At 32.4% G+C, this 12,776-nt stretch overlaps 1 protein-coding gene across 1 annotated transcript; it reads right to left on the reverse strand.

Annotated features, from left to right (window-relative positions):
• Positions 1-460: 460 nt before the first annotated feature.
• Positions 461-11,013, reverse strand: LOC143245487 (lactosylceramide 4-alpha-galactosyltransferase-like). The gene is made up of 2 exons (XM_076491850.1): positions 10,940-11,013; positions 461-1,193 (listed from the first exon to the last, which is right to left on the reverse strand). The coding sequence occupies exons 1-2, from the start codon at positions 11,011-11,013 to the stop codon at positions 461-463; spliced, it is 807 nt and encodes a 268-aa protein (XP_076347965.1).
• Positions 11,014-12,776: the final 1,763 nt, after the last annotated feature.

Raw genomic sequence — 12,776 nt, forward strand, 5'->3', positions numbered from 1 at the left:
GGGATCAAAAAACAGTTGACGCTGAAAAAAATGAATAGGATAAAAAGCTGGAATTTCCTGGAGCATAGTATTTGTTTTCTCTTCTACATGCTTCTCGAAAAACCCTGGTCCCTAAAGCAGGGCCCATATATCCCCAGATTTTTGGTCTGTATTCTGTAAAAATCGTTGCACGCATTCAACGAGGAATGGACTTTCCTTCTGTGCTTTAATTATAGCATTGTTTAAAGTTAATAACGAATGAAAACTAGCGTAAGCAGACAAGTTGGGAAGTGGTTTTTTTATTATACACTCAGAAACGATGGCTACAACACCATACACTTTCAGCAGTGTATATTTTAAACCATCTGACAGAAAAGCTGTTTTGTGAATGGTTACGTTAAACAGTTCACTCTGATACCATGTAGCTATCGGTGTTCCGGAGAATAATAACTCGAAATTTATCGGCTTAACTTCAACGTTTTCAATTTGTGATTTCTTTTAAGAACTCAGAAACATTGGGATCAGAAAACAGTCGTAACTGAGAAAAATGAACAGCATAAAAAGCTGGAACGGGAAAGAGATCAATTCCGTAACACGTGAAACCTGGAGCAAAATATTTGTATTTATTCCCACACGTTTCTCTGGTCAATAAGCTAGGACCGTTATGACACCAAATTGATGGGCTGTATTCTTTCACAAACCGTTGCATGCATTCAACGAGGAATGGACTATCTTTCCGTGCTTTAATTATAGCATTGTTCACAACTGGTAAAGTTTGAAAACCAGCGTAAGCATACAAGTTGGGAAGTGGTTTACTTATTATACAGTCAGAGTCGATGGTAACACCACCATACTTTTTAAACAAAACAAATTTTAAACCGTCAGATAAGTCATTTGTTCTTTTCTTAGTTACGTTCAGTATTCCACTTTCATACCAGCTAACTAACGGTGTTCCAGAAAAAACGTGTGTGAAATTCAATGATTTAATTTCAACGTGTTCAATTTGTGATACAATTTGGAAAGGCTTGTCGTCCTTTAGCTGCCTCAAGTTCTTACAAACATACAAGAGCTGGATTTTGTTGGCAGGATGATGTTTTGCTGCAGACTCAAGAGAGCAAGATTCTTTAGTTGTAAGGTGACATCTACCGGAAGGTTCAAGAAAGAAAATATTTTTTGGTTTTGTTAAGCTCTTTGTTCTCATGAACCTTGGATACCTGAAAGAGTTACATGGGAGTAATACTCCAATTATTTTCAACATAACTACTGGTTTTAAAATGTTGGGTACAATGTATAAATACATAAACAGTGAAACTTCATACATGAAACTAGAAGAGCTGATTTACAAATATTATTAATCTGCAGCGATAAGTTACACAATCATTTCGCCGCTTTGCAGAAAATGTAATAAAATCATAAACTGTTCGGAATGGTGATTATAATTATTGACATCTAAGTCAGACAACTAAATTTCAACATCAAATGCAATGGTCTAGTTAAATAACTCGACATTATCTTCATAGCACGAACTTAATGTTGCAATTTAATAAAGGTTTATTTCACATAGCGAAGCAAGACAATGTCCGCCATTACTATTGTAGTTCGCCTTAGTGCCCTTAAAGCTTGAAAGTATTTTGTTTAGTTTTGATGCCTTTTCACTGAGACAGACTAAAGGTGAAGGTCGGAGGTGGACCTCCAGATTCTTATCCCACTAAATTAGAACATTATTAATGCAGTTTGATAATCTCATTCAGTATTTTGGACTAGGTCATTATTATTATTCGACACTTAACTATGTGTCGAATGGAAACCCCATTTTTGAAAGCTATATTTAATTATTTGTTTTAATGATACAATAAGATTTAAAAAAAATTAACTAATACGCTACCTATTGATTTGAATTCACAAGAAGCTCAACATCGAATTTAAGCATTGCAAAACCAGAAAACTATCTCCTGTTTCACATGGAATTTTCAAATAACGTTGTGTAAATGAAACTGTTTAATTGTTTTGAAAGTATGTTATTTATAAATTATACACAAACATACCTTCTTTATTTTCTGTATCTTGTTACTAAAGCGGCCCACATAGCCAGATACTGAGGGCGGTCGACTGACACTATATGGTCGAAAGTTCGAATTCCTGTCACACCATACATGCTCACCCTTTCAATTAATCCAACTATTCATTGGTAAAAGTGTAGCCCGAGAGATAGCGTTGGGTGGTGAAGACTTGTTGGCTTTCTTGTCTTTCGCTACTAAATTAGGGATGGCTGGTACAGATATTTCTCATGTAGCTTTACAAAAATTCCAAATAGAATTTTAGAAAAATCTTCTAAAAATGACTCACTACCGGTAGAAAGCATCAAAATCACGTTTTTTCTTTCATATGTCTTACAGATCTCGAAGCAACAGTAGATTTCTTTGAAAAGCCACAAACGTGATGACGATTTTTAAGGTTACAAGTCATTTTTGGAGAATAAGAAAATTATATCGTGACAAAGCATGCTGTTATGAAAGTCACAAAACAAACAAACAACTATTTGTATTAGTTGTAGTACTTCGATAACACACCAAGAAGTAAATTTTCTTATGTGAGTGGAAAACAGTGGCTCTCTTTTCAAACCAACATTAATCCACAAATATTCTGAGAAGCAAGTCATAGTAATTTAAGCCTATCAACACAATTTAAAAAACTCAGTGTGTATTTGTAACGATGTTTTTTTTTTTAGTGTTTATAAAGGAAGTTCGTTGGTTTATTTCGAATTTCGTGCAAAGCTATACGCGGACTATCTGCCCTAAAAGTCCTTCATTTAGAAGTGTAAGACGAGAGTGAAAGTAGCTAGTCATCATTCAACACCGCCAGTTCTTGGATTACTCTTTTGTCACCGATTAGTTGGATTGAGCATCACAATATAAATACCTAAGGCTAAAAGAACGAGCATATTCTGTAAGACGTAGATTTGAACCCGGACTTTCGGACAACGAGTAGAGCGTCTTATTCACCTGTACATGATGCGCTGACGGAAGTTTGAAGTAATGTTCTTTACCCAAATTTTCCAGCACTTCATACTACTGATTCTATGTAATCAGAATTTATATTGCATCTTTGCAAAAAAAAAACAAGTTTCTAAATAGATTTGAATATACTTTAAAACACTTTAATGAAAAATACAAAATGCATATGACTTTATGGAAATATGACATTTAGTCCTAAAAGACTAAAATCAAGTTTTCTGACTTTTCAAAGACTTTGACTAATTTATTTTTGGTCAATTTATGAAAGTCGAACTAGTTTGCTATTTTCTTTGCAGCACCAAGAATACAATTTTTTAAAAAGATACATAAAAGAATAAAAATTTGAATATATTTGTGAAAGTTCCGTTAGCTTTACAAACATTTAAACAGGGTTCTCATTCTTAGTAAAACTGTAATATTTAAAACAGTGTTGTCGTTATGAATAAAACTGTAACATTTAAAAATGTTCTCCTTCTTAATAAACTGTAATATTTAAAACAAGTGTGTCGTTCTTAATAGATCTGTTATATTTAAAATAGATTTGTCGTTCTTAATAAAACCGTAATTCTTAAAGAAAACGGTTTTAGTTCTTAATAAAACTGTAATATTTAAAACAGTACTGTCGTTCTTAATAAAACTGAAATACTTAAAACAGGTTTGTCGTTATGAATAAAACTGTAATAATTAAAATATGGTTGTCATTCTCAATAAAACAGTAAAATTTAAAACAGGGTAGTCTTTCCTGAATATAACTGTGATATTTAAAACACGGTTATCATTCTGAACAAAGCTGTAATATTTAAAACAGGGTTCTCATTCTTAATCAAATTTAATATTTTAAATGATTTGTCGTTCTCATAAAAACTGTAATATTTAAAACAGACTTCTCATTCTTAACAAAACTGTAATATTTAAAACATGGTTCTCATTTTTATTAAAATCCGACCTATAAAACAGTTTTGTCGTTCTAAATAAAACTGTAACATTTAAAACAGAGTTCTCATTCTTGATAAAACTGTGACATTCAAATTTTCATACTTTTATCATTTAATACAATATTATTTTTCTTATATATTGATTCAACTTTCCAAGAAGAATGAGCGATACAAATATATATAAAAATGTATATAAAGATATAGATATATATAGATTATATAAAGGTAAAGCTGTATATAGATGTATATAAAGATACAGATATATATTGATGTTTTTTTAAGATACAGATATATGTAGATGTATATTAAAATATATATATATATATGATGATACAGACATATATATAGATGTATATAAAGATATATATATATATATACATTTCAAAAAGCATCTGGGAAAGTGTTTATAGTAGTAGTATAGTGATGTACGATAAATAAAAATGTATACGATATAATAACTAGTATAACCAATATTATCAAAGCTGTCACTGGAAACACAGAGGATTTAGTTTCATATCGGTTGTTTATGTTGGCTATTTCTAGCTGTGGGTCCGACCTCAACATATTTTTGTGCAAAAATGTTATTATTATTATTACTTGAGGCAAAGAAGTTTAAACTCGTTACGATAAACCTTTAAATATATTAATGTAAGGTGTCTCCTACTGGACGTGTACCATGGATGGGTTTTGTGTTAATTATTTTTTGCTCTTTGTTCTGTTTTGTACCCAAGAACATCAAAAGTCAATGAAATTTAACTTCAATCTGTAATAACTGTATTTCCTTCTGTTTGGGCGCGGAGATAAAATGTACTTACACTGTTTTTGTTTTGGTCTAAACGTGTGCAAAACTGCATCGTATTGTTAAGGTTTGCTAATTTTAAGCTATTTAAAAGTGTTTAGAGAAAACAACATAACACTAAACAAAATTCCCCGTCACATCAAACATGCTCGCCCTACCAGCCGTGGGGGCATTATAATGTGACGGTCAATCCCACTGTTCGTTGGTATAAGTCTAGCCCAAGAGTTGGCGGTGGGTGGTGATGACTAGCTGCCTTCCCTCTAATCTTACACTACTAAATTAGGGACGGCTAGCACAGATAGCCCTCGAGTAACTTTGTGCGAAATTCAAAAACAAACAAACAATTCTGAGAAATGACTATTGTTGTTAGTAATTATTCTGTAAGAAATGGGAATGGTTTTATTAATAAAGGGTATATATATATAACAAGTTATCTTAATATAATTAAACTTTTATGAAAATCACCCAAGGTAGAAATATGTAAATTGAGCAAAACTTGTTGAGAAATACGAATCATGTTTATGATTTTGAATGGTACCTATTTAATGTTACTTATTTTTATAAAGCTCAAGTAATGCTTAGGACTTTAAGTCGTAATTGTGTTAGTAATGCTTATGATTTCAAAAGTAATCGTGTTAGTTCGACAAACCGAACTATTTAAAAGTCAGATAACGTTTTTATTCGCGAGCCTTCGTTTTTCTTTTCGAGATAAAACATGAAATTTCTTTCCTTTAAAAGAGGAATAAAAACGAAACTGGAAATTATCATCGCCAGTTTATTTCTCAGCGGATTTTTTTTATTTTAACCACATGGAATCTGTCTGTATCAGGTACACAACTTGATTGCTTTGACTTTATGAAAGTATCATAATGAAGGTTTACATTTATGTTCGATTTCATTTGGCTTTGATCAACACAGTAATTTTTATATTTGTTCCTACATATACACTTTCAAAAATGGTAAATTCAAATAATCGGTCTTTGAAATATGTTTAACTTTAAAGTTACATTGCCATTAAACTTTATTCTTTAATTTTTCAATGTGATTCAATAATACAAACATAATGAGCCAAAATGGCCTCTTCGACTATTTTAATTTTTCGACATTTAGAATACTTTCATTCAAAGATTGTTCTTGTGTTTTGTGATTAAACATAAAATAGATTATTTTTAACTGTTTGTAAGGTTTCTTTGTAGACACTTGGGGTAATTTGATACCAGGTACGTAAATTGAACATATCACTGTACGAAAGTAGTATATAATAAGACAGTTTCAGGTAAAGCTGAAAATCCTTCCTGAAATTATAATTGTCTAGGTTATTAAATTAAAGCTATTCCCTCATATCACTATTACTTCTCTCCCTCACTGATGATTATAATTAAACAGTTCACAACAAAATATAATTGGGAACAAACGTCCTTCGACATCATATATTATTGCTATAATTTTAAGAGTAGTTCGCTGTTAGCGTCTTCTGCCCTAGCAACGTAGGAGATGTGAAACAATACCACCTGACGGTAGCTCCAATAACAAAGTAAAATGTTTACTTAATACGGTGTAATAACGTTTAGAGACACGTATTAACCTGGGTCACATGAATTACATAAAATAACTTGTCCAATGTGTAGGTGGTAGGATGCAGTTACCCAGAAACTTTTTTTTAATTTTGTTTAAAATATTTTATTGAATATTTTTCTTCAAACAAAACCACATTGGACTAGTTTCTGTGTCCAACACATGGATTCAAAAAGTAGATCTGAGCGTAGTAAATCCATATTCTTATTTTTCTCATTACGTTGTTTAATGTAAGATAAGGAATTTAATAAACTGTTTTTTCCGTAACTCGGTAAATATTGAGATCAATATTCCATGAAAGCTACAAATAGACCGATCTTAAAAGACTGTGTATCTGAGATTCTATGTCTAAAATTCTGTAGCAACAACAAAAACGTGTATCTTCTAAATAGGTGAATTATTACGTTAATAATCCTACGCTAAAAACCTAGATATACTTTTTCTAATAACACTGCAAATGCGTAGGTTTTAAATCAATTCAACGTGACGTACAATAACATAAGATTGGTGTGGTTTCGTTTGTCTAGAATTTCGCGCAAAGCTGCTCGAGGGCTATCTGCGTTAGCCGTCCCTAAAGTAGCAGTGTACGACTAGAGGGAAAGCAGCTAGTCAGCACCACCCATCGCCAACTCTTGGGCTATTCTTTTTACTAACGAATAGTGGAATTGATCGTCAATATATAACGCCCTAAGGATTGAAAGGGTGAGCATGTTTGGTGTGACGGAGATTCGAACCCGCGACTCTCGGATTACGAGTCGAACGCCTTGACCCACCTGGCCATGCCGGGCCCGAAATTACTTGGCTTTTATGTGTTGTTATTGTTTTTGTGTAGCAAAACGTACGCTTAACCTTTCGATGAAAACACTCATCCGATGGGTTACAGATATTTTTTTATTACAACGTTAAATTCTGGAGATAAATTTCCAGTAAAAAAATGACGCATATTCCATTGGATAGGCCTGCGTGAATAATAAAAAACAACAATCCTCCTTTAAAAAAAACTTTGTTCTGGAATAAACGATTTTTTAAATTTGTATTTTATGAAATATGATTTTAGTTGAAAGGTAATTTACTTGTCTAACCTACATGATGTACGACTGATCTGATGTTCGATTTAGTTCAGTATCATATTAATTTTAATGCAAAGCGACTGAAGTATTGTACGACTTGAAGGTTTTATTTTAATAATATTTTAAAATTTATGTCTTGTTTGTGAATATTCCGTTATGATCTGTCGATATATTGTGTCCAACATAATATACAAAAATATCAATTACATAACTGTCTCAGGTCAGAAGAGATTCCTCAAAATGAAAAACGTGACAGAACCAGAAAACATGTTCTTTCTTGAGACCTCTGGTAAATGCTACCTTAAGAGTAGAGAATCTTGCTCGATTGAGTCTTCAGCAAAATATCATTCTACCAACAGAATCCAGTTATTTTACGCTTGTAACAACTTGAGTGAATTACAGAGAACGAGTTTTTCCAAACTGTATCACAAATTGAAAACGTTAAAGTTAAGCCGATGAACTTCGAGTTATTATTCTCCGAAACACCATTAGCTGCATGGTATCAAAGTGAACTGTTTAACGTAACCATTCACAAAACAGCTTTTCTGTCAGATGGTTTAAAATATGCGCTGCTCAAAACGTATGGTGGCGTTGCCATCGACTCTGACTGTGTAATAAGAAAACCACTTCCCAACTTGTCTGCTTACGCCAATTGATACATCCTGGAGTTACTGGCTGTTTAGTCTGCTGCATCCACGAGGGGAGTTATAGCATCCTGGAGTACAAATGTATCTCAGGGTATTAACACTTTTACCAAAATAAAGCAGAGAACAATGTTTTGACCTTCTTATGTCATCCTCAGGTTTATAAAGAGAGAGTTTGCAAGTGATCGTTACCAGGCGCATGTCTCAGGGACGAGAGAATAAACGGGTACGGAATAGTAGGGGCGTTGCAATTAGATGTTAGGTATTCCTTTATATTTGTTTAATTTTGGTTTTAGGTGTTGTGTAAGTAGGGCTTTTAATATCTGGTTTTCTATGGTTATGCTGGGTGTATTTAATTTGCTGTTTTTGTTTTTGTTATAATATAATTAAAAGGGGTATAAAGTAGAACAACAAATTCGAATCATTTGCTATGATAGTTAAAGATATTCACAAAATAGTGATCCAGTCTCAACATCAAAAAACAAGTTTATTCAGTTTCATCTTTTCTAACCTCTCAGGTTCTATTACCGTATAAACAAAGCACCCTATACTTTTCAAACCGTAATCTAATTTTCATAACTTTCACACATTGTGAGACAAAAGTGGCACAAGAAGTGCTGGCGTGTTCAATTAACTTTGTGCTTTCCTTACAACTTATCATTTCATATTTATGGACGACTATCTATCGATAAACGTTTGCATATCTTTTTACATAAATTAACAAAACAACCAAATAATACCACATGAAAATCTCTGAACTTCGCTGTATTTTAATTATTATCAAGTGATTAACAAAATATGATAATTATTTTTCTAATTCTTAAAAACTTTGTAAAATACTTAATCTCTTTCATTACAATAAGGAAAAAACTTACTTATTTCAAGTATACGACATATTCTGTTTGTAAAATCGGACAAATATCTAAAAAATAATTCATTTAAAAACCAAAATATGGAAACTTATTTTAATGTAGTCACTTTTGTTTAAATTAACAATTCCGTTTTCATTCAATCTTCTTATAATAAAGGCTTCGAATAAATAACCTGTTTGTGTGTGGAATATTCCTCTAACATAATATGTTCAGTACATTTCGGTTTTCGAAATAAATACTATATTACGACTAAAACAAGAACTTCGCACACATAATTATTAAAATATCTAGAATATTGAAAGTGAATAACCGAAAGAAAAACGACTGACATGAAATATGCAAAAAAACTTGTAAAATAAAAGATAGTGTAAGCTTTTTTTAAATTTAATTTCCTAAATAAAAACCAATAAATATATTAACTACGTTTTAAAATTTGTAAGTTAAAGTTCTGTGGGTTTATTAACTGAGTTATCATTGTTTAGATAAAATCTTAATAAAATCTTTAAATTAATAACAAGAAATAAAATCGAACAAACACTTCCTGAAAATTGGACTTTAAACCTACACTGTATTTCTCAAGTAATTTGAGATTCATTTTCCTACACGTTATTTCACAATATAAGAATAAGTTATTGGACAATTCTCCTTGTACAAATGATCCATTGGGCTCTCATCTCCAGGTTTAAAGTTTTTCTTCGAACTTCATTGTTCCAGATATAAACTATATAGCTATTGTTCCAGATTTCTTTTAAGAACTCAGAAACAGTGGGATCGGAAAACAGTTGACGTTGAGAAAAATTAACAGGAAGAGATGAACACGTGAATCCTGAAGCAAAGTATTTGTTTTCTCTTTTACATGTTTCTCGAGAAACCTTGGTCATTAAAGTAGGGCCCATATATCTCCAGGTTTTTGGGCTGTATTCTGTAATAAATCGTTGCATGCATTTAACGAGGAATAGACTTTCTTTCTGTGCTTTAATTATAGCTATATGTAAATATTTCTCGGTTTCTTGTAGAACTGTACTATTTTAATAATTTTGATCTTGCTATTGAACACAAAGTGACACATTTCAAGTAAAAAATATGATAACAGAAGTTCGACTTCTATAATGTTACTGGCTAAGAGAAAGTAGTGAACTCTAATTGAAAGCTGCTTAGAAGAGGATATTCTTATACTTGCTATGTTTCGACAATAATTAAATCATTCATTTGCTTATCATATTGTTCAGTAATTTTGAAGCCTATTTTCTGTATTAGATATAATATCTACTCGATAAAGAAAGTGACAAATGTTGACTTTGTAATTAGAAAATAGTGAGTTTTGTGTTAATGATTCCGAATACACAAAATTTCTAACGTTTATTTGTTTGCTCCTCAGAGGCAAGTCAGATTAATGTGATGTAACAACTATGATATTTAAAAATACTGAATGTGTGTGTGTAGTGGTTTATTTTTTGATATTTTAAGTAATTCAGAAGATACGATTCTTATTTAAAGTTTCCGACACTTTATAACACTGGCCTCTTAATATGACTAATGAGTAATCTATTACATTATGAATTATGTTTGTCAGAGGATTTTTCTCGTAAATATATAATGTTGTACTTATGTTAAGGTCCAGCATGCCAGGTGCTTAAAGCACTCGACTCGTAATCTAAGGGATGCGGGCTCGAATATCCGTCACACCAAACATGCTCGCTCTTTCAGGCGTGGGGGCGTTATAAGAGCTGGCGGTGGTTGGTCATGACTAGCTACCTTCTCTCTAGTCTTACTCTGCTACAGTAGGAACGGCTAGCGCAGATAGCCCTTGAGCAGCTTTGCGCGAAATTCCAGACAAACGAAAGCAAACCAATGTTATTTTACGTCACGTTGCATTGGTTTAAACCTACGCATTTACAGTGTTATTTAGAAAAGTATAATTGGGTTTTTAACATAGGATTATAAACGTAATAATTCACCTATTTACAAGATACAATTTTTTTCTTGTTATTTTATTATTTTAGCCATAGAACCTAAGATCGTTCCAGTTTTAACATTAATGTCCCACAGACTTTTCTTTTGTAAATTCTAGATCTCCTTTGTTCAAGACTCTCAAGACTGCCTGAAGCTTCTTTAAATCTACCATGTCAACTAAATCATCCTTAAGTAATCATTAACCAGAAACCTTCAGGTACAGCCTACACAATCATTACGAAAATCAACACAATCTTCTTTAAGTAAGCCTGAACCATAAACTTTCATGTACAACCTACACTATCAACACGAGAATCAACACAATCTTCTTTAAGTAAGCTTTAACCTCAAAACTTCAGGTACAATTTGTACAATTATCACGAGAATCAACGAGATATTCTTTAAATAAGTATAAACCACAAACCTTTAGATACAGCCTACACCATCATGACGAGAATCAACACAACCTTCTTTAGCAAGCTTAATACACAAACATCTTGATATAAATAATTTATATCAAGTTCTTAGTCCTCCGCTAGTACACAGGTAAATCTATGGATTTATAACGCTAGAATCAGAGTTTCGATTCCCCTATGTGGACTCAACAGATAGCCCGACGTGGCCTTGCTTTAAGAAAGTAAACACACACAATACACAAGTTTATAATACTGTATGAAATTGTAATGAGCCAGAAAGAACTATTTTACTTAAACATTAATGTAATAACCCAGTACAGTATTAGACAACACATGTTGTCTGATTGTCTCTTGTTATAGAAAAAAACCGTCATCAGCACTAGCAGAGGTACAAATACCATTAGCTCTGACATTTATTCCCTTACCGCGACATTGCGTTTTGTGATTTGAGATTGTTAATGCATTGATCAAATCCAATATTAAGTTAAAATAGCACTAGTTGACTAGTTGCCATTTCCTTGTCTATCCATTTAAATTTAAGGGTGATAGTATATCGTATCAAAATGTGTAATTTGGGATTCTTTAGGGACATACCTAAAACTCCTGAAAGTTTTATCATGATAAGGGGAAATTCGTGTTGTAAATAGAGAGACATATGGTGATATATGCTCATAACTTTTCCACGCTCAGAGCACAATGATATTTAGAATGCATGTATCACTACCAGACACAGTCACTGTGTTAGTAAAGTCTTTTCTGATTATTCAGCAATAAAATATCTTCTCCACATCATGTATTCCTCTAAATGAGTTTGAACAGAATTAACGGGTTTCACAAACGTACTCTTACAGCAAAAGATAAAGCAAAAATTGGTACAACATGCAGATTTTTACCTGTAACTACGTGTAAAAGACCGGGTTAATTTTCTTCAAGTATTAAAACCAGTATGAGTAACAAGCCAGAGGTTTTCAGACACACCTTAGATAATTTGAGGTGTCTGGTCTTTGGAAATCATTATCGTGGTACAGTCTGAGATCCACATTTGAGTGGTTGATAAAACCAGTACGACACGCTGCTGTGTACTAGTAACTGCTAGTACAAGTGCCGAACTATGCATGTCCAATATTCATCAACTTGTGCTGACAGTACACTTTGTTGTCATAAAGATAAAAATGTTCATGCTAGTTCTGATCTCTTCAATGGAAATTTCGGTATCCAGTGAAATTTCCTGACGTATAATTATTCATTATTCGAGCTAAACTGGATTTTATTACAACTCTTGGTCCTCGATGAAGACATTCAATGAACAGAAGCGACGTCATTGTACCACAAATAGATCATCTGTCAGTTTGTCTTGTATTTCTTAACCTTTTCGTACTCCTGAAAAGGTGAACTAAATGTAACGACAGAGTTCGGGTGCTCACTAAGAAATAGTGTGAACATTCAAAACAATGTTTCCTACCCTTACATTCTACTGTATTTTACATTGAATAAATTACTCGTATAGAAATTAGTTTGG

The sequence above is a fragment of the Tachypleus tridentatus genome, chromosome 2 (genome assembly GCF_004210375.1).
Source record: "Tachypleus tridentatus isolate NWPU-2018 chromosome 2, ASM421037v1, whole genome shotgun sequence".
Lineage (NCBI taxonomy): Eukaryota > Metazoa > Arthropoda > Merostomata > Xiphosura > Limulidae > Tachypleus > Tachypleus tridentatus.